The 23,972-nt window shown below is 39.0% G+C and overlaps 1 protein-coding gene across 4 annotated transcripts in view; it reads right to left on the minus strand.

The window, feature by feature from the left end:
• Window positions 1-23,972, minus strand: part of PACS2 (phosphofurin acidic cluster sorting protein 2) — a 330,978-nt gene that overhangs the window by 198,956 nt on the left and 108,050 nt on the right. For all 4 annotated transcript variants that reach the window (XM_020974848.2, XM_078151576.1, XM_020974846.2 and 1 more), the window contains 2 exons: window positions 15,386-15,511; window positions 4,036-4,198 (listed from right to left, as the gene is read on the minus strand). In XM_020974848.2, coding sequence (XP_020830507.1) covers window positions 4,036-4,198; window positions 15,386-15,511 — 289 coding nt within the window. The remainder of the gene's footprint in view (window positions 1-4,035; window positions 4,199-15,385; window positions 15,512-23,972) is intronic.

Here is a 23,972-nt window from a genome sequence, read left to right on the forward strand (position 1 = left end):
ACAGTCAAAATGGGTACATGATTTAGACATAAACGGTGATACCATAAGCAAATTAGGGGAGCAAGGAATAGTTTACCTGTCAGATCTATTGATAAGGGAAGAATTCATTTACTCAACAAGAGACAGAGAGCACTAGGAGATGTAAAATGAATAATTCTGATTATATTAAAAAGGTTTTGCACTAACAATAGCAACATAGCCAAAATTAGAAGGAAAACAGACAGCTGGGAAAATTTTGCAGCACGTGTTTCTGAATAAAGGCACCAGAATACAAGTTATTCCTCAATTGATAAATGGTCAAAGAATATGAAAACTAGCAGTTTTCAAATGGGAGAAAACAATGCTATTTATAGTCATACACAAAAAAATGCTCTAGATAACTACCGACTGTAGAAATGCAAATTAAAACAACTCTGAGGTACTACATCATACCTCTCAGATTGGCTTACGTGACAAAAAAAGAAAATGATATATGCTGGAAGAGATGTAGAAAAACGGGGACACTAATGCATGATTGGTGGAATTGCAATCTGGTCCAACTATTCAGGAGAGCAATTTATAACTATGCGCAAAAGGCTATGAACCTCTTTTTAATCCAGCAATACCACTACTAGGTCTGTATCCCAAAGAGATAAAAGAAAAAGGAAAAGCACCTATATGTATAAAAATATTTACTGCAGCTCTTTTGTGGTGGGCAAAAAATTGAAAATTGTGGGGATGTCTATGAACTGGGCAATGGTTGAACAAGTTGTGGCATATGATCATGACGGAATACTATCATGCTATAAGAAACGATGAGCAAGATGCTTTTAGAAAAACCTGGAAAGACTTATATGAACTGATGCAAAGTGAAGTAAGCAGAACCAGGAGAACACTGTAGACAGCAATTGCAGTATTATACAATTATTAACTGTGAATGATCCAAGATAATTCCAAAAGACTTATGATAAAAAATTCTATCTACCTCTAGAGAGAGAACTGATGGAGTCTGAGTGAAGATTGAAGCATATTTTATTTTTAATTTTCTTTATTTTTCTTGCCTTTTTAAAATTTTTGCAACATGGCTAACGTGGAAATATGCTTTGCATGGTTTCACATGTACAACTGATATATTTCTTGCCTTTTCAATGGATGGGGAAGGCAGAACAGAATTTGGAACTCAAATTAAAAAATGAATATTATAAGTAAATAAATGTATTTAAAGAAAAAGAAAATGTGAGGACCAATCAAGCAGGCAAGCAAGAATTCATTAAGCAGATTCTCTGTGCCAAGTACTGGGGATATAAAGACGGGAAGTCGAACTTTCAAAGATAATTTTCTACAGCAGACCTTTCTTTTACAGTTATAGAACTGAATGAAAAATGCAAAGAATCCTGCCATGTGTCTGTTCATAATTTTTTTGTATTTGGTAGATCAAAATGCAGTTGTCAAGCCTCTCTTCCAACAAGCAGTTCCTCGTGCATATATTAGGATCATATAACATTCCCTGTTGAGTACTATGGAAGCATATCCACTAAGGCAAAAGTTTTCAACCAGGGATCCACTGACTCCTAAGGATTCTGCATTAAGAAATTTCAGGAGGTCTGTTAACATTGTTGGGGAAAAAAAATTACATCCTTATTTTCACTTATATCTAACTGAAATTTAGTACTTTCTTCAATTATGAGAGTAGGCAACAAATATTACTCCAAGAAAAGGTTCACAGGCTTCACACAATTGTCAAAACTGTCCATAACATAAAAGGTTAAGAACCCTTACATTAAGGCCTCTTTTTCTCCTTTTGAAAACTGAAAAATAATATTATGTATCTTTTTTCTGAAGCCTCTATTTGCAATTAAGTGACAAAGCCTTATCAATGTTAAGGAGGCAAAGTTCTACTATGAAGTCCTTGGTTTCATTTTTATCACAGATCTAATTAGTTGGTTTGTTTTTTTTAACAGGAGACTTAGTTCATGTAGGAATCCAGGTTCCATGAAATTAAGATCAGAGTGGTAACCATACTAAGAGTAGAATATCTTTTGAGTAATTCAATTAAGAACAGTACCTCATGCCTAGATTGAATGGTTTGAGGACACTTCAAGTGACACTAACATTACTATTGCTCAGTTCAAATCAATCCAATAACTAACACCTTGACCACTGTCATCTTGCTGTGGAATCTTGTCTTCTGGTTTAGTATTACTGTAACAACATCAGCGGATAATTCTTAGGTAAGGACAAATTCTAATAAGAATGGGGAACTTTGCCAGTTTAGTTGTTCCTCCAAGCAGGAATGTTTGTATACTAATAAATTGTCTCCAACAGATATTGGATAAAAATTGCAGAGTACAGAGCTTTTCTTCCACACTAGCTGCAGAAATCACTCTTTTTAATGATTATTTGATTACTATTATTTCTTTGTCTAGCACTGTAACTTCACTGGTACAACAAATGTACTGGAAAGAAATTCCTCTATCTATGCAAATCAACAACTGCTCTATAATTGAAGGTCAAAGAGCTACACTCTGGAATAAGGGATATCTCTAGCGTCACTGTCCTAGGATATATGAGAGGTGGAACTTATACCCTGGTCTTCCTGACTCCTGAGACCAGCCTTCTCTTTAGGAGGCCATGCTATCGTTCCGACTAATTACCCATATGTAGCTTAGCACAAAGTGTTACTCCAATCCTGGAATCAGTCCAAGTTCAGATCTCCATCACTAAATCTGTAACTTGCTTCAAGCCACAGCTGATGTACTACCTTCTACATACCTTTCTTGATTCAACTGCTAGTGTCCTCCTTGTATTTGTATTGTACATATATTTATTCTGTAATTTCTAAAAGGCAGTATGGTAGAGTAGACAGAGAGCTGCCCTCTATGCCCCCTGATTATGTACATCATGGCTGTGTGACTCTGGCTAAGTCACTTAATCTCTCAGTACTTTAAGGAACTCTCTAAAACCATCAGGTGCAGAGAACATACCAACCTGAATTGATGGAGGGAGTTTCTTCACTCAGGAGGAATTCTTTATACAAATGAAAATAAAGATCTAGTCCCTATCCCAATTCCATATATTCATATATTCATACACACACACACACACACACACATTTCCCTTGAGAGAATATAAATTTCTCAAGAGTAAGGATTATTTGATTTTTTGCCTTCCTGTCTCCAATGTCTAGCACAGCACTCTTAATACTTTCTGACTGATCAACCAATTAAATCTTGTGGTGCCATATTGTTTTGAATCTTAAAGCATCTCAAACCTTTAGGAATCTAAGGAATCAAAGATGAAGTTTGCTAAAAGTGTAATGGAAAGATGTATAGTAGAAAAAGCAGGTGAGAGCATATTTCCACTAGTGACCTATGTCCAAGCAGTAGAATAAGGGACATCACTACGGAAATGTATGACTGGAAAAGCAAGTGGTCTAATCATTTAGTGAGAATGAGGAATAACCCAAGAGCTGCAAAGGTACTAACAAAATGTAAAAATATCTAGGGTAAGCCTTTAGCAATTTGGGTAGCTTCTTTGTTGGAGCACTGATGGAAGAGCACGAATAAGAATCACACAGAGGATTTAGGAGTTTCAGATACTGGAGGACCAATGTAGTGGTATTCATCTAACACCAGATGGAGAATATTCACAACAGGTTAAACAGAAACTAGCTGGAAACAGACAACGTATCAAAATACCAATACGTAAGCACAAGGCATTTACTGCCAAGACAAAGGAAAAACTTCCATGCTGGAACATGGACTAAGCATAATAGAATCCTGCTACTGTATAACAATTGTATTATGATGGGAATAAATAACAGAGGTGACATATCTGAGCCTGATGTTTGAATGACATTTAGACAGGAGGGCAAAAGGTGAATGATGCCTAAAAATATCATGGAGAGAGAAATCAGATGTGACTCACTGATGACATAACTGTATATCCAGAGGGAAAGCTGGAATATAGCTCTACATGTCAAACAAATCTATTCTTCACAGATATCAACCTGGAGCTAGCCAGAGAACAAAAAAGAGGTAAAGAAGAAAAACTTACCTGTGGATTTGATTTTCTGGCTGGAATGCATAGTGCTGTCATCATGGTCTATTGGCTGACTAGACAAAGAGAAGATCCATATTTCAGCTACTTTAGCAGTGACTTCCTTGATGTTGCTACAAAGGCTCAGAACCTGGCCTCCTTCAGTTGGGTGCTGCATCACCTGTGTTTGGGTAATTCAGATGGTTGATTACAGTACATTTAATTATAAAAACTCAAAATGTTTTTAAAGACATCTAGGAATATTCACTATATCTTTCAAGTGGGTCAGTATGTGACTTACTTGGCTTTTCCTTCTTAGCCATGGAAAAGGATATCCAGTCAATGCCCAATAGGCATTATAGAAGGAATTCTTGGAGTCCAGAGGTAGGAAAGCATTCTGATTCATGAGTTGCAGCAGAAGCATTAAATCACTTACACCCATGGCATATGATAGGTTTTCAGGTAATTTTCTATCAGAGGTCTGAGGTTTTTTTGTTCTAGATTCCCAGTAAGGGAATACATAAAAACGATATTTACAAGTAAGTCTTTCTAGCTCTTCCTAAGTTCCTAGAAATGGTTTTTTAGATGATGTTGATAAGCGCCTAAGTATAAGGGAATAGGATTCTGATCTTATACCTCATAATCAAAGGAATAGCAATTTACAAACTAGTTCCCTTAAGGAGGAAATGTATTTTGGCATATCTTATTTCATGAAGACTTTTTAACCTTAAAATGCTTCCTAGATGTGGTTGGGGCACCAGAGGAGAGCTAATTCAACTTTCTAAACACTGCAGCAATTCCGTGTACAGAATCCCTAACAGGTGGTTATCTACCTTCTGGTTTGAATACCTTTGATAATGGGATCTCACTATAGCTTATGAGACACCTCACTTCTTCTGGCACTTACATTTATGATACAATCAGTGTTATCCTATCCAGTTATTTCTGGAGGAATTTGCACATCTGAATTATTCTTATTCCCACAAAATTTTTACTACTCCAATTCAGGCAACAGAAGACCAAAGAATCTGCCTTAAAAAAAATCTGAGGCATTCATCAGAAATTATATTTCTTGTGTTCTAAAATAGTTATAGTTCGAGGATATTGTGCTACCAAAAGAATATTTGGTAATGAATCAAAGGTATATGCCATGTGCCTGTCTTACACTGTCATCTTACCTAAGGAATTAAATACATAATATTCTACTGCAAATTATCAATTGAGATTACAGAGGAAATTCATGGGAATGTCAACATAGAACCCAACAAACTCAAGAACAATTTTACAAGGATTTGAAGCACTCTGAGGTCACCCTACGGAACATATACTCTGGCTCCCTGGGGATAGGCATGCACATTGGTCTCTTGATTTGGGACAGGTACTTTACTGAAGTGACATAGCAACTCTTGATTTATGCCATGAACCCACATGATTGGGGGTTGTGGCAAAGAGAATTCTTTTGCTGAGTGTCATGGGGAGGAAACTTTTGTGAAGAAGTTCTCTTCCTCTCCTCCCTCGCAGGTAGACTATCCTCTACACAGGTAGAGGAACTAAAGGGTAAAATTCTGCCTCAGTCTCTTCCTTTCTTTTTAAAATATTGCTTAGGCTTCTGCCAGTTCTGTTAAATTTCCCTTGGCCTTCCAGTGAAGGGGGGAGGGGGGCCAGCAGAGAGAGAGGAAAGGAGAGTTCCTTTCCATGAGCCCTGGTCATTAAACAGCAGTCCTAAGAAATGGGCATTTTTAGCCCTAGCAGCTACCTCAAGAATCCAAAAGTTTAGGAGTTTAGGAGTCAGTGCTGATCTCATGCTGCTTCTAGAGAAATGCACTACTGTCAGAGGATACAAAAGACTAAGGAAGGACCAAGGACCAAAGACCAAGAAAGCCCAGACCATGCCCTAGATGACTAAGGAGTAGAATTATAAGTTGAACAGACAATATAGGTCAGCAGCCCCACTGCATGCCTTTGCCTTATGGGGAGATAAAAGACATAAGTTATTATTTCATATTTTAACTATTCATTAATGTGAGTTTATTACTTTTTGTGTCTTAAGCTTTTTCTTTTGGTGGAATAATGAGCTGTCCCCTATCTGATACCTACTTTACACTTCGAGAACTTTTTTTAATAGGGGATTTGTTAATTTCTGTCTAGACCCCTATACGGGAGCCATGATTAACCTCTGAAAAAAAAAAAGAAAAATATGCAATTAATTCTAAGTAAGTTATAGACATCGAAAAATGGAAATACATGGAGGAAAGAAATCCACACTTAGTATAATAATTTTCTACAGAATTTTAACTTATGCAAATTGATTTTCATTACAAAGCGACTATCCCATTCATCATACATTACCAAATGGAGAGGTATGGCAGCCAAAGGCAAAAATTGAACAAAACTCCTTTGTAAAATCTTAAAGAGAAAAATGGTGGCTTATTATGATCAGTATTGTCCCATGAAGCAGTAAGAAAGAGTGGAATGAAAAATAAGTTTCAAGAAAGTCTGGCAAAAGAAAGAGTATGCAATGGGGAGTCTTTGGATAGCAAAATTCACCATGGCTACCACAAAGTGTCCTTCAGGACTGGGTGGTCAAGGCAAACAAGGAAACTATCTGCCAGTTCCAGATGTTATATTTGATAGCTTGCACCTATCCTAAAGATTTAAGCTTCAAAGATATAACTGCTTAGACATATGGCTTTCTTTTGACTTATAAGTCATTCTGAAAAACTATTGCTTTTCTACATTAAGTTATTAGATTATTCTTTTTATACTTTAAAATACTTTTTTTTCTTCATAGTGGTTGAAATGCCAATAAATCAATCAGTGTAATCTTCTCATAATATAGACTTTATTATCTCTGGATATGCCCAAATAACTGTGGATGTGATCCAGGTGGTTATTAAAATTCATAGTCAGTTGTTAAACATTTACTAAGTGCTCATTTCCTAGATACTATCCTAGACTGGGGGTACACAGAAAGGCAAAAGACAGTCCCTCCTCTCAAGGAGCTTACAATCTAACTGGGGGGACAAAATTCAAGCAACTACATACAGATAAGACATATACAGGACAAACTGGAGATAATCACAGAGGGAAGGCATTACCATTAAGGGGGATTGGGAAAGGATTCTTGTAGAAGAAGGGATTTTAGATGGGACTGATTCATAATAGTTTTATAGGACTTACTGTCTAAATAAATACCCAGATCCTTTGGGCTTCTGACTAGTCTGGAACATTATTGTGAACAACTGTGAATTATCACTGTAAAAAAATTACTAGTATGGATTTCTGTGCATCCATTTTATTTCAAAATGTTTAAATTCAGTAGCATTTATGCATGGATCTCACTTGCTAGTGCTCACCTTGCCAAGCTACATTGTTTCATATTTATGGTTCCTAAAACACAGGCCAGACCAAACATCCCCTCCAACTCCACTCAGTAAATTCCAGTGTCTGTCTATTCCCTCCAGGATCAATATAAAACTCTATTTGTTGTTCAAATCCCTTCATAACCTAGCTCCATCCCCTACCTTTCCAATCTCTGCCATCCCACATACTATTACATCCAGTGATTCTAGCTCCCTTGCCATTCCTTGAACAAGACACTCTTCCCCAATTCTGGGCGTTTTCACTGGCTGTTTCTCATGCCTGGAATGCTCTCCCTCCTTATCTCTATCTCCTGGCTTCCTTCAAGTCCCAGCTAAAATACCACCTTCTATAGGAAGCCTTTCCCTATCCCTCTCAATTCTAGTGCTTTCCTTCTGTTATTTCCAAGAAAATAAGTAGGGAGTTGGTAAATGGAATGTCATATTTGAGTAACAGAAAAGAGGACAGAGTCACTAGACAGCAATATAGTAGAGGTGTGAAAGACAACTGGAAAGACAGAAAGGATTGTCAAGGCTTTTTAAAGCCAGAGGATTTTGTAAAAATAAAAGAAACACAAATTTAAAGTAATTGTTTTATTTGAAATATTGAAGCTCAAGAAAATGCAAATTAAAACAAGTGAGAACACCTTACACCAATCAAAATAGCAAACCGGTTTTAAAATGACAAAATTCAACACTGGCTAGGTCATTGTGCTAAATACATTGCTTGTGAGACTTCAAACGGTAGAATCTTTTTTGGAGTGCTATCTGATACTGAAAAGTTATAAAAATACACAATCATACCCAATAATCTCATTATTGGGAATAGAGCCAGGAATATTATCAAAAGGATAAAAAACATGTATTTAATTATATTTTAAACTATATGTAGCTACAAAAACCTAGAAACTACCAACAAAATGTCTTAATTGAGAAACAGTTGAATACATTGTGGTGTATCAATGAAAAAGGATGGGTACTTGCTACTAAAAAATTTTTCAAAAAAATGCAAAACATTAAAGTTGGAAGGGATTTTCATCTGGTCCAATTCATCCTCAAAAGGAATACATACCAAAACACAGCTGACAAGTGATCATTCAGCTTTTGTGTGAGGACCTCCAGTGAGTAATATAGCTGATCCTACTTTTGAACAGCTCTCATGGATAGGACATTTCTCCTGATATAAGCCTAAATTTACCTCTCTGCACTTCACATTCACTGCTTCTGGTTTTGCCCTCTGGGACCAATAAGAACAAATCTAATCCCTGTTCCACATGAGGGTTTGTCAAATACTTCATACAGTTATCATACTCCGCCTCACCGCCACCCCTCCCCTGCCTTCTTTTCTATAAGCTAAATAAATATCCATAGTTCATTCAGCTGATATTCATAAGACATGGTCTCAAGGTTCTTCAACATCTTAGCTGTTTTCCTCTGGACATTCTTCAGTTTGTAAATGAATGAAAAAGCATTTATTAAGCACTTACTGGCCAAGCACTGAGTGCTAAGCAATGGAGATACAAAATGAAAAGACTGTCCCTACTCTCAAGGTCACATTCTAAATAGAAAAGGTAACATATATAAAAGGGTTCAGCTGCAGGGCTAATGGGAAAACTCAATACACTTTAGTATGCAGCAGCAAGATAGAAGGCAAGGTTCAGGCGTGCTTAGCAAGCAATGGCAGCTCAGATAGCAATGTCCTGGGGACTGAAAGGTATAGCAACAAGGTATATGACAAGGTCTGGTAAACTTTAGGGAACAATGACAAGGCAGAGAGTAAGCCCTGGTGATCTACCATCTTACAAGAAAGACTATAGTTGGAGGCTTGCTGATAATCTAAGTGATGTAAATAGTTATGTTCCCAACTTCCAACTATTGGGAAGAGGATAATGGGTCACAGTGGAGTAGGAAACCTGAGTAAATTCCTACAAGGATGGGGAAGTACAGCATCCAGCTAAAAGAAAATAGGTAGCATCCTTCAGGAAGTGGGTATTGGGGGACTGGGTCAAAGGAAGAGAAGATCCTGGCTCCTCCTAGTGTCTTTTCTGGGTCCAAGGGTCCACTGTTGAGATCTTCGGTAGGGATGTCAATGCCCTTATTTATTTGATTTTATTTTTTTGGATCACCCAAAATCCAGTTTCTCTCTTCCCTATCCCCTTTCTTCCCTCTCTCTTTTTTCTCTTCTCTTCCATTGAAAAAGAAAGAAAAATAAAACCCCCGATTAAAACAAAAATTATAAACATGTATGGTCAAGAAAAACAAAATTTCAAATAGAATACATCCCAAAATATCTCAACCTGCACTCTGAGTCCACTGTATCAGGAGGTAGTAGCATGTTTCACCATAAATCCATTAGAATCATGGTTAGTCATTCCAATGATTATAATTTCAAAGTTATTTGCCTTTTTGTAATCTTGTTGTCACTGTAACTTATTTAATCATTCCTTAATTGCTGGGTTTCCAATTCTTTGCCAACACAAAAAGAAGTGCTGTAATGGGGGGTGGGGGTGCGGTAAGGGGGCTAGGTAATGACTTGCCCAGGGTCACACAGCTAGGAAGTGTCAAGTGTCTGAAGCTGGATTTGAACTCAGGTCCTGACTCCAGGGCCGGTGCTCTATCCAAGGCGCCACCTCGCTACCCCTGCTTTAAATATTTTTATACATTCTTAAAGTTTATCTTGCTTAAGATATCTTTACCTTTAATCTATCCTCTCTCTTATTTCATTCATCTCTCTGCCCCTTTCTTTCATATCTCCCTATTGCGTGAAATTTATTTCTGTACCCAACTGTGTGTAGTTCTGCCTGTTCTAACCAGTTCAGATGACAGTGCTCCCCCATCCCACCCCTTTTTATTTGTATTCTTTTGGGTACTCCAATTACGTGAGATACTTTTCTCAATATTCTTCTCCTACTCCTGGATAATGGTGGTTGCTAAATCATGTGTGATTCTGGCAGTGAATTTTCAGTACTTGAATTCTTTCTTTCAGACTGCTTGCAGTATTTTTTCTTTGACCTGGAAGTTCTGGATTGGGGCTTTAATGTACCTGGAAGTTTTCATTTTGAGTTTCTTTCAGGCAGTGGCTGGTAGATTCTATTCCTACTTTGTCCTCTTTCTGGTTCTAAGAGAGCTTGGTAATTTCTTTTTAAGATGTCTTGAAATGTAATGTCTCGGATCTTTTTTTTCTTTTGGTTGTGGCTTTTAGATTTTTAAATTATCTCTGCTTGATCTGTTTTCCAGGTCAGTTGCTTTTGTTCTGAGATACCTTACATTTTCTTCTATTTTTTCAGTTTTTTTTTACTTTAATACTTGTCTTCTTGAGTTTTCTTGTACAAAAAGACTAATATGGAAATATTTTACATAATTGCACATGTATAACCTATATCTGATTGCTTACTGTATTAGGGAGGGAGAAGTGGAGAGAGACAGGGAAGGACAGAATTTGGAACTCAAAATTTTAAATAAAAGTATTTTAAAAAATGAAAAAAAATTTGTTTCTTCAGGCAGATTTGGTAGAGAGATTGTTTCTTTGGTTAGGTTTTGTATCTCTTGTTTCAAGGTGTTGGCTCCTTTTCTAATTCTTTCTTACACAACTCATTTCTTTTCCCCTCTCTTCTAATACTCTCATTTCATTTATAAAAATATTTTATACTTATGAAAAAAATAATTTGGTTCTTTTCTTCCAGGTATTCTAGATGAACTTGTGCCAAACCTGTGTTTTTATTTGATGCTTTGCTTGTAGATGGTTTAGAGTAATTATCTTCCTCTAGGTTTGTGTCTTAATCCTCACTGTCACTATAATAACTTTTTCTGTCAAAAATCTTTTTTTGTTTGCTCATTCTTTCAGCCTACTTCTTGACTTCAAACTTTATGTTAAAGCTGGGTTCTGAGTATTTCTGGGAAGAATGTCTTAACTGAACTTGTGTCCTCCTCAGATATTCTTATGCTAGTTTCTTAGAGTACTGAGTGAGTACTTCCAGGATCTCAAGCTAGGGAATTGTATGTTTTCAGTGCTTCCAAGTGGTCAGATCCAGGGCAAAGGCTGGTCATTGCTCTGCTGGCCCAAACTCTGCAAGGTCTTGACCCGGGCTTGGATCTGTGCAATAATTCTACTGGCTTATCCCTGGTTGGAAGTTCCAACAGACTGCTGCTGGACTCAATTACTGTCAGTGTGACAGAAGAGCAGGTTCCACTTGGGTCTGGGATTCTTATCCTGGTTATTCTGTTGCAGGTTTCAGACTGGGATGATGGTTGAAACTAAGGCCCCACTCTCCTTTTCTGGTCACAGCCAAAAAATTGCTGTTTGCTTCTGAACTTGTTCCTTGCTCTGTCACATCCCAAGACAAGCAGAATGCAGACCCTAGGTAGAGATCTCCAACTCATTTAGTCCTAGATCTGTGACCAGGTAATAAGTAACAGAATTGCCAGGTAGTATCTATTCTTGTGCCCTGCATAAGATTAGACCTCTCTTTGCTGGATTTGGAACTTTTTCTTGCCCTGGTGCAGAGATTCTCCCTGCTCTGAAATACCACACAGTTCTTCCTCAGTAGACCGCCTTTCCTGCCATCCACAAACTTCTCTTTCTTCCTATGTTGACTTGGGCTGAGGCTAATTACTTCCTGAAATTTCCTTTTCTTGGATTTTCTCATCAGCACTTGGTCTGATATGATTTTTAGATCTGTTTGGAGGTATGCGGGAAGGAGGCAGGGAGCCGGCTATACATCTTCTTGCTATTCCACCATCTTGACAGTCAATGTCCTTAAACTGTGGTGTCCAGAACTGAATACAAATTTCCAAATATGGACTGACCTGAATTCCTATAAGTTAAGCTTCTCAATATAGCCCAAGACTGAATTAGCTTTTGTAGCTGCCATGTAACATTGCTGACTCCTACTAGGCTTAGTCCACTAGATTTCAGACCTTTTTCAAACAAACTGTTATGGGGTAAGATGTGGAAATATGAATGGATTTGGAGAGCATATGGGTTCAAATCCCACCTCTGCCACTCTCTAACCCTCCATATCCAATCAGGTGCCAAGTGTTACAGTTTCTACCTTTGTAACAGCTTCCATACATGCCTTCTTTATCATCTAACAAAGTCACCATCCTGGTGCTGGAAGGACCTCATCACATCCCAACTGGGAATAGCCTTCTGGTTGGTCTTGCTGCCTGAAGTCTCTCCTCATTTCAGTATATCTTCCACTTGACATCACCTGTCAAATTACTCAATCTTAAATAAAGGACTAACCACACTATCCCTCTATTCAATAAATTCCACGGGCTTCCTACTACCTCCAAGATCAAATATAAAATCTTATGGGTTGTTTTTTTTTTTAAACCCCTCAAGTTTCAGTTAAATCCAGCCTTCTGTAAGATTCCACTACCAATCCTCCTTTGCCTTTCCTTTGAGATTATGTCCAATTTACTGCATGTATACACATATTATTTAGGCATAGTTATTTCTCTTTTGTCCTTAGAACATCAGGGTTTTTTTTATTTTGGGGGGGTTTTTCCATTTTCATTTTAATTTTTTTTATAGGACGATGCCACACTCTTATATTCCTCCATTGTTACCTGCTTCCATCTTTGACACAATTCTTGAAAAGGTACCTAAGTTGGTCGAGTTTCATGTATATTGACATTGGTCTTCTTCAAACAACTCTTCTATTTCCTTCTCATGGGAACTGCTTTCCTTCATGTCTTAAGAATTTCATCTTAAGAATTTCCCATGCCTTCTAGGCTAACACCTCCTGCAGAATTCATTTACTTAATCATTGATGTCCTACATCTACTTCTGAACTCTTTGAAAGCTGCTTTCCCAAAGTCTAAGGTATATGTCAAGTTTATGCCCCCATTTCCTTTCCTCTATCACAAACTCTTCCAGGGAGTGGTTACTGCCACTATAATGTTCGCCATTATTTTCACTCCAATTCAGTCCCAGTCATGAGAATAAGATCTAGACTAGGATCTTGCATTACTGATTCCTCTACCCTTTGAAGGATGAAATGAGTAAAAAAGCTATTAACTGCCCTGCTTTGGACATTAAAAGAGTTTAGCAGCTACCTGATATTCTCTATCACTATTGTATAACCTGACAACAAAATTTCTCCTATTTTTCTTTCTAGAGATTTTTACCTGAATATTCTAGACTACGTTTTCTCCTTCTGGTTTCCAGATTTATGCACATGAGAATACTTTTAAAATACACAATGTTAACCCAAACCATTTATGTTGAAAACGGTGCTCCTCTTAAGAGCTATGGGAAAACAAAGAGAAGTCTTACACAATATGCTTCAGCTGTGCTGGCTGAAATTCTGAAGTCAACTAAAAACACAAGAAAATTTCACTCTATCTTAAAGATTTTATATCATGCTTTCCATCAAACTATCATCTCATATCCCTTCCCACCTTCATTGCTAAACTCTGAAAAAGACAGGTCTATACTGCTCCCACCCATATACTCCTCCAGTTCTTGAAATCAGTTTTCTGAGCCCATTGTTCTACGAAAACTATTCTCTCAAAACTGCTCTCTCTCTCTCAGCTGCTAAATCCAATGGTAGCTTCTCAGTACTCAATTTCCCCAACTTCTCTGCATCATGTGAAATTGACCACTGCCTCCCTCCTGTCTTTCGTGCCACTGTTCTCCTAGTTCGCTGCCTACCAGACAACTCCTTATTCATCTCTTGGATTGGTTCATCATTCTCCCACCTCATAAATGTGGGTGATCTTCAAATGACTTTGTCCTAAGACCACATCAGACACTACCACCTGGATATAACCCTGGTACCTTAAAACTTAAACTCCAAACTAAACTCATCATCTTCCTCCCCATATTTGTCCCTATTGCCAGGAAGGTGACATATGTGCTGAACATCACAGAGAAGAATTTTTAAAACTAGAGATGAGAATTTAATTTAGGCATGAAAAACAGTACTATTTCTAATGATGGCTCCATTTATTAGGCTTCTATCTTCCATCAAGTCTAATAAATTTCCAGCTAATGTCAATATTTCACCTACACAATGTTTCTCATATCCATTCCTTTTTTTTTTTTTACAAACTGCCATCACCTTATTTCAGACCTTTATATTCTTGCCTCCAGTGTGTTTTCTAATTCATCTTCCACAAAGTTGTTGAAAAAAAATCTTCTAATGCCCTGGTCTGATCATGCCACTCCCTTACACACAGCCCATCAGTGGCTCTCTCCTTAGCCTACCATTTGAAGTTTACCACGATCTGGCTCTAATTCCCTGCCCTATTTCACATGCTCTACATTTCAGTCAAATTAGTAATAAGGTTACCTAACTTCCAAATTAGTGATAAGGTTACCTATCTTACCATGAATATAATCCTACTTGATCTCTATTAAAATCCTATTTCTTTGAAGCATAGCATAAGGGCCACCTCCTTGCTGATGTCTTCCCTGACAGCTAAAGGTATTCTACACTTCCTCAAATTTTCTTAGACCACCTGCCTGCCTCTTTCCTGCCCTTACCACACCATATTTTGTATTATACCTATCTCACCCTCCCTGCTATGCCTCTTTACAGTAGTAACAAAAACAAGTATTTAACATAAAAGTATTGCTCTTGTTAAAGGTATTATACAATTCTTTAACACTAATAGCTATTTCTGGCTTCCTATGAATAAATTTCTAATAATAATTACACAGTAATTAGCTTATGCATAACAGCAATGGATCTAAAATTTAGTACATCAGATACCTGTATGCTATCTGAAGACAGAGAGTATATAATTTTTCAATTTTATATTTTCCAAATATAAATGCCTTGAACATAGCAGATACTTGATAAACATCTGCTGAATTGAAATACTGTTATGATTTCTTTCTGATATTCTAGTAACAACCTTCCTCTCTTCCCAATTTTATCTAAGATGGGCTTACTTTATTCTGAATGGCACTCTACAGTGGATAATATAATAGGCTCTCATTGTACATTTCTGAATTTATAATTATTCATCTACCAGTTGTTAGATTTTTAAGAACCTACCTCAGCCATGTTGATGGATCCCACTGCCAACGTTTTGTAGCCCAAAATAGTTCGGTTTTTGTATCGTTTCCTTCTCTGCAGCATAATCTGAAGTTTGTTGCCTTCTCTTTTCAAGAAATGAGGATACTGTACAATACAATTCAACAGTTAAAACTTACACACTTCTCCCATTATTAAATTTTAATCCATCCCCCAACACAGACCAAGGCCTTCCACTGTATATAAGAGAAAAGTAGGAAGCAAGTTAAATAACATAACATAGCTAAATAAATCCCAAGACAATCAATATCTGACAATATCTTGGCAATTGGGAACTTAAATATTTTAATCTCTGTTAAGATTTAGAAATTAAATATTTTTATAAACATCACATTTAAAAATGGGAACAAACAGTAATTCAGGCCATTAACCTTAAAGGACTTAAAATTCAAAGATTCTCCTAGTAAATGATGGTTTGGCACCTCATTTATCTAATTTCCCCTTTATTCTACCCCCTTAATACCAGAGGAAAGAGGAGTTACAAATAGGTCCACAGCTCCTTTTAGAGGTAATTTAAAATTCCATCTTCCATATTAAAAGGTATTCTTCGCCTACTGTAAATATATTTTATTATATTTATAAATGATTCCTACCTAATAGTAGCAGGATTAAAAATGGCTAAATGCTATGTAAGATAGTCATCTATTTAAACAGTCAATGCCATTCATTAACATACATTAAAATCTTGTCCTTGTTTTTCGACAAGTTTCATTCTGTTCAGTTACATTTTAATTGTGCTCATGTTTGTGAATGCAATTTTCGTACATTAACTGAAAAATTAATGCTTCCTATAAAGCTTTGCACTGATTCACACGCAGTTTGTCACTGCATACCTACATCAAATGACGACTGGTTATCTAAATATATGTTTTGTATATTTGTAGATGTTGCTATATTGGATTGTATTCATATGTATTATATTCATACAATATGACAATGTATCATATATATGCATAGATATTAATGCCTGCATTTGCATAAATAAGTACACATTCAAAAATTATCTTTCTAAAATTTAAAAATGAAAATATAAACTAAAAACAACCACAGGCTGACAAAACACAATCTGATCCTGTATATTAATAAACTGTGTACATTTTATATGAAATGGAAATGATATACAGAATGGTCAATTCCAAGAACAGCAAATAATATAATGTAAAGGTAAAAATAACAAAGCTAGTTTTTGGTAGAGAGGGGAAAGCTATAAAAAAGGAAAAAGTTGGGGAGGGCTTTACCTTTTCAGAAGAAGAAATCTTTTGTGAACCCAGATTTGTAATAGCATTCATTAAAATTATTAACAATCATTAATATTAAAAATTAGAGCAGGTAGGTGGCACAGTGGATACAGTGCTGGGCCTGGACTAAGAAAGATCTGACTTCAAAGCCTGTCTCAGACTAGCTGTGTGACTCTGGGAAAGTCATTTAACCTCTGTTGCCTCAGTTTCCTCAACTGGAAAATGGGGACAATAATGACACCTATCTCCCAGGGTTGTAAGAATCAAATGAAATAATAATTTAAAGTGCTCAGCATAATAACTGGCATACAGCAGGCACTTAATAAATGCTTATTCCCATTCCTATTAAAATTCTGTCCTACCACTATTTTACTGTTACAGTAAAGATACGTTTTTTTAATAAGCATAAAAGATTTAAAAGGATCTAAAACTAAAATAATTTAATTTCTGAAGAAAGAATAAAGGAAAAGGGGTCAGACATGATGATATACACCTGTTATCCCTGCTGCTGAGGAGGGCTGAGACTGGTGGATTGCTTTCACTCAGGAGTTCTGAGCTTCAGTGTGCTAAACAGAGTGTGAGTCCTCACTTAGTCTGACACAAATATGGTCAGTCCCTGGGAGGAGGGGGAGGGGGAAAATAGACAGTCATTAAGTACAGAAAAAAAAAGAAAGAATGATTTAGTAAGCAAATTAAATGGAATTAAGTAGAATCTAGGTTAATGGTTATTGTGATCCTTTTCATTTCTCTGTAATTCACCACAATAATCCTATAAACTCATGTCATTAACATTTAGACCTATAATTATGGGGTCACAGCCCCACAGATAATTTTAATTTGTGTCTATTTGAATATGAGTTTCCTGTATGCAGTCAATAGGCTGAACAAAGGGCTTTCACTCTTAATGAGCACATACCATAAGATCTGAAATGGTTTGTGACATCAGCCTCATGAGGTAGATGGAGAATGTTCAAGGCAGATGGGGCACGCAGGACTCAGGATGTGAAACATGAAGTAAAATTCAAGATGTGACCAGCCACAGATTATGCATGGATGCCTCCACCTGAGAGGTGTGCTTTCACAAAGCATTCCCCAACTATGTGACATTCCAGAGCAGCACTACCCTTTCCCCTTTTCTGTTCTCCTTGCTTATCTATATGACAAAGACACCTCCAGAGTACCTGATATTCCAGGCATTCCAGGGCCGTGCTTGCCCCTCCTCCCCCTCTCCCTACCCCATCAAACTGTATATAGACCAGAGACCTAACCTAGCTAATTGCTCTGCCTCTCAAGGGGAGCAGGCCCACTGGGTGCATCACCCCAATAAATGCCTTTTTTAAAACTGGAGACTGTCCAAGAGAATTCTTTCAGGACACTATGACCCACATGTCTATTCATCATTCTGGTGCACATCAACATTTTGAGGTGCCCATGTACCTCATCAAACCTGTAAGATTATCTCCATACCTATCCATTAATTCCAGAGTCACAGGGATGACAACATGAACTGAATGGAGAAGTATACTTCAGAAATATTATGGACTATATTTGCAATACATATTAAATTGGTATATTTAAAATTTCTACAATCTTATTTATTTTAAGGGAAAACAATTTGTTTTTAGGCCAAGTCTTAATTTCTATTAAGTCTTGTGTGAAACAGATGGCAATATGGCAAAGGCTAGCCTTAGATTTAGGAATGCCTGAATTCAAATTCCATTTTGACACAAATGAGAGTGCCTAAGGACAAGGCATTTAACCTCTTAGTAACAACACCCCACCTCCTAGGAATTCTCAAAAACACCAAGTTAAAAGAAGGGTACTTAATATGTATGAGTGAAGGAAGTTTCCACAAGAGTAAAATCACAAGTCTGAGTCAAGAAGAAAAAAAAGGTATAATGTGTAATTTTTAAAAAATTTCTACTTTAAAGTCCTTTTAAAAAATGAACTTTTCACACATAAAAATTCCTATAATCCTCTAAACCCCCTAAAGAGAAAGAGGATTGCATATAAAACTTAAAACTGCTGAAAAATCATCATTATGCTTATCTATGTCATTTTCAGTAACCAACCAGAGCCTACCAGGCCAATTCAGAGGTCCAGCTCAAGACTGGAATGAAATAGGATACCAATACTCCCTTAACAAAAGGAAGTTTATTTAGTCATAGCAGAGGAAGGACTTGGAGAACAGGGAATGATATTCATGGAGGATTCTTGATTCTGAGGAGCACAACTTTCCCATAGGGCTAGTTTGATTTCCTAAGTCTGAGACAGAGCTGCAGACTCTCTAGGAGCAGGCAGCTTTTGTATTCAGGAAAGCAGGAAGCTATGTTAATGGCTGAGCCTTAGTCCCCAAAGCCAATCTTCTCAAGGACAGTTTGCATACTTTTTCTCCAAAACTAACATAACTGGCCCACGGTAGAGTGATATTGCTCCTACTGAATCTTTTGAACATTCTTTTGCTCTGTATAATTTTAAAACTTCACAGATGCTCTTTTTTTCCCTTTTCATCTTTTATTTTGTATCACAATCAATCACAACTCACAACCATTCTCACAACAATCCTCCCCTAATTAAAGCCCTCACTTAAAAAAAAAGTACAAATATATAAAACAAACCCACATTGGCTGTGTCTAAAAATACCTTTTCTGCAACTCTAGTGAAATCGCCTCTCTGGCTAAGAGGTGAGAAATACAATTTAGCATCAGTCTTCAGGAGTCATGACTGAAGTTTGTCTTAAGACAAAAGTTAGTTTTCCTTTACACTATTTTAGTCACTGTATAAATTAATCATCTATTTCATTGGTTCTCAAACTTTCTGGTCTCAAGACTCTTTTACACTTTTAAAAACTGAGGACCTTTCTCCCAAAAGAATTTTTGTTGGGGGCAGCTAGGTGGTACAGTGGATAGAGCACTGGCCCTGGGGTCCAGAGGACCTGAGTTCAAATTCAGCCTCAGACACATAACACTCACTAGCTGTGACTCTGAGCAAGTCACTTAACCTTGACTGCCTCACCAAAAAAAAAAAACTTTTTGTTTATGTGGATGATATCTATTAATATTTGCTGTATTAAAAATTAAAAATATTATGAAAACTGTTTTGACCTCATGGACCCCCTGAAAAAGTCTCAGGCACCGCCATGGATCCTTGTGATGGGGGCAGGCCCAAGCCAAGATCTTCACCTCTTGCCCCAAAGGGAATCTGGCTCCCTTTTGTCTGAGCCCCAGAAAGGCCTTACTCTGGTCTCAAACAGTTCCTTATCGACTCCCCTGATCTCCTTTTCAAAGTCCTAGCCCCACCCTTTGGTTTTCTACAGATGCCTTTCAAACTTCTGCCTTCCTGTTCCCTCCATTAGCTATTCCCATTGTCTATTCAATCTCTCAGACCTCCCCAATCAGACCCTTTTCCCAACCCCCTTCTCTGGCCACCCAAAGTTACTTTAGTATTTCAGATCCACCTTGGCCCTCATTCAGATGCTGAGAATCTCAGGCTTACAAGGCTGAGAACCTTTCATGCCTGCCTGTCCTTATGGGCGTCACCTGGCCTCTGTGATTTATCACTAATAAACTTTTCCTCTGGCTGAATCAGAAGATTTGAGTTGAATTCATTCAGCAGGGCCTGGTACCGCGATTTTGGGTTTGCAGCACCCCAAAACTCCTAGACCTCTTCATATGGTTCCCTGACCGGGAAGCACTGCTAAATCTCAAACTCTTCTTCAGCCACGACTGGTAAGCCTCCCCCTCCCCAATTCCTTTGTTGTCTTGTGGCTGGGAGGGGGATTTCCAAGCAGCTAGCTAAGCTTGCCTTGGAAGGGTTTTCAGACCTGATCTCTCAGGTCCCTGTAAGTCAGATAGCTACAAGGCTGTCTTGAACTCAGCCTGATGCTCCCAGGCTTTTCGGTCCAGTGCTTCTGCTTGAGCACTTGGACCTGGGTAATACCTTCCTTAGCATAGAGGACAGACTCCCTATCAGGAAGTGTAGGTCCAAAACCTCAGTTCTCTCTGTGTTAGGGAATTGGGAAACTGTTAGATATTTTTTTCTTTTTCCTTTCCCCTAAGCCTGAAATGGGTCAATTCTCTTCAATTCCCAAGAATTTGCCTTTGGGCTGTCTTTTACAAAATTGGAAAAATTTTAGCTTCTGAAAAGAACTTAAAAAGCTGGTGCATTTTTGCAACACCGTTTGGCCTCAGTATCACCTGGAAAATTATGAGGCATGGCCCCTTTTTGGGACATTACGGGTAAGGACCCTCTCAGAGTTAGAAAAATATTGTCGAAGAGAAAGAAAATGGGTGGAGATTTCTTACTTACTGGCTTTTGTTGAGCTTTCTAGAGATCCCAATCTCAGAAAGGATTGTAAGATGCTCATAGCTAGAGCCACCCTACTAGTGGAGAGTGGGGATCAAATGGACCTTTTGGATGATCCTCTTCTTATGCCTCCCAGGGTTCTGACAACACCCATCGGCACCACCTCCCCAACACCTATCTCCACCCCATTCTCCTCCAGCCTCCCTGGCTGTTCCCCATTCCCCCCAGACCCCTCCTTCTGCTCCCCATCCTTCCCCAACCCTTCCTTCTGCTCCCCATTCTCCCTTAATTCCTGCATTTCCCTATTCTCCCCTATTCCTGCCTGTTTCCCATGCCCCCACCTCCTTGCCCATCCCCTCTTTCCCTTGGTTCTCCTTCCCTTTTCCTCTGGTTCCTGCATTTCCTCCCCAGCCCCTGCTCTAGAGGCTGCTCCTACTCAGGCCTTGAGCAAGGGTCTCGACCCAGCCTCTACTTCCAGAGAGACCCCAGCTCAAGCTCTGGACAAGGTTCTCAGCTCAGTGCCTCCTCCCTCTACTTCAGACCGGGACCCCTCCTCAGGCTCCAGACAAGGGTCTCGCCATGGCGTCTTCTCCCCTGATCCCTCCCGTACCTCCGGTGTCAGGTAATCTTCCCCCTTGCCAGCTGGGATTCCTCGGCTTTGCCAGTTCAGCCAGCACTTTCCAGTCCCTCACTCACGAGAAGTGGGACTTCCTACCTCCCTCCCGCACAAGCCCCCTGCTCCGGCAGGGCCTTCAGGGAAGTACCTGCCTCTCCTAATGGGACACTTAGGGTGCATGTTCCATTCTCCATTTCAGACCTCACCCAGATTAAGGAAAGGGTGGGTCGGTACTCTGAAGATCCAACTAAATTTACTGAGGGCTTCAGGGATGTATCCCTACAATTCGAACTTTCTTGGGGGGATCTGCATGTCCTCTTCTCCACCTGTTGTACCCCTGAGGAGAGGAAGAGAATCTGGGAACAAGCCCAAAATTTTGGGGATAGTTTGTGTTAGAGTTAGACGGGCTTATGTTTCCACAGGTAGAATAATGCAGAGATTTAAAGAACAGCTCCAGGAAGTAGTACACTGTAGGTGGGCTCGGGCTTAGCCAATAAAAAGTAAGTTGATGGTTCCATAAAGACCCCAAAATCAAGATAAGGGTCGAGCCAGCTCAGACCAGTTAGGGTCAACCCGAGGACACCTGAAAAATGTTAGTGCACCTGCTTAATGAACTTCATTACTATTATCTCACACACCCCGCATAAAATTAGAGCCTAATGAGTCATGGGACGTATGACCAAGGGAGGGGGAACATACTTGAGCATATCAAGGGGAAACATGTAAGGAAAGGTGTAACCTGGGAAGGGATGGACCAATCCAGGCCTGGGAGGTTTCTGGCTGAATTCAACTGCATAAAAGCACACTTGCCCTTGTACTCAGGGCCCACCCCTCCTGAAGAGGGGTGGAGCCCGCTTCTGGCCAGAAACGTCTAAACCCTCTGGACTTTCTTTGTAATAAACTTTCTTGATACTAAATTTTTGGTGTCAAGCCTATTCCTAACAGTTTGGCTAGCAATGACCCCACAAAATACCCCCCAGGAACAGCTGCTGTTCCTGCTAGTGACCCTGGGGTGGGATTATCAGAAGAGGGAGGATTGGGGAAAGGGACTACATGATAATTTGCCTGTTAGAAGGCCTAAAAACAGCATTTCAAAAGCAAGTAAACTTTCAAAAGATTAAGGGAAGAAAAGGAAGAAAAGGAAAATCCTGCCCTTTTCCAAGATAGGCTAGTAGAAGGCATTAAAAAGTATACGAATTTAGACCCTGACTCTACAGAAGGGGCAGCAATCCTTAGCATGTATTTCTTTAACCAATCTGCCCCAGATATTAGGACAAAATTACAGAAATTGGCAATGGCACCCCAAACACCTCAGGCCCAGTTATTGGAGATTGCCTTTGGAGTCTTTAACAACAGACACTTAGTTGCAACTGAGGAGAAAGAACACAGGCAGAGGGGTAGAGACAAAGAATATGCCCTATTCCTGGCTGCTGTCATGGTCAGGAAAAGACCCAAGGGTGTTCCTGGCAACTTGGGCAGTGGGAAAACCTGCTTTCGATGCCACCAGGAGGGTCATTGGTCCAAGGAGTGCCCCTCCAGGGCACCTCCTTGGAGGAAGCCCCAAAGATGGACACCTCCAGGACCTTGCCCAAGATGTGACCAGGAGGGACACTGGAAGGAGGATTGTCCCCGAGGTAGGAGAAGTGGTAGAGCAGCCCCCCAGTACCCTGTCCTCCAGTATTCTCAAGACTGGGGAGGACAAGGGAGCCTGGGTGCAGGCAACACTCCCACTTTCTCCATCTCTCTCGCCAAGCCCTGGGCAGAAATCGAGGCTGAAGGTAAGGTTACCCACTTTATCATGGCTATGTTCCTTGCTTTTACCAATTACTCTGGCCCTATTCACTCCTTGACCCATCCGATAATGGGCATTCCAGAGGTAACTGAGGGATATTTCCAGACAAACCCCTTCCCCTGCCTATTTGAGAATCTGTTGTTTAAACACTCCTCCCTTATGCTCTCCTCTTGCCCTGCCCCCTCATTGGGAAGGGACCTAATGGTGAAGTTGGGGAGCCAATTTTCTCTAGTTAAGGCTCCCATCTCCCTTTTCCCTCTATGTGCCAGACCTCCCCATGTTCCCCTGGAAGTGTGGAAGACAATTTGGGACACTTTTGCAACCCCTGCTGTTCACCTCCAAGACCCTAAAGTATTTTCTCATTGCTGTATTTGAAGCCCCACCAAGGAGGCTTCTTTGTCCACTGCCTCAGGAGTGCTTAATTTCTTGGGAACTGAAGGCTATAGGGTCTCTTTGAACAAAGTCCAGATAGCATCCCAGTCTGTAAAGTTTCTGGGCCAGGAACTCCCTGTCCCAGCCACTAAGAAACAATTTTGAACTTTTCTAGGCATGGATAGATTTTGTAGACTCTGGATCTCTGGTAACAGTTTGATTGTT

Source organism: Phascolarctos cinereus, unplaced genomic scaffold, assembly GCF_003287225.1.
Source record: "Phascolarctos cinereus isolate Bilbo 61053 unplaced genomic scaffold, phaCin_HiC Scaffold_3;HRSCAF=262, whole genome shotgun sequence".
Lineage (NCBI taxonomy): Eukaryota > Metazoa > Chordata > Mammalia > Diprotodontia > Phascolarctidae > Phascolarctos > Phascolarctos cinereus.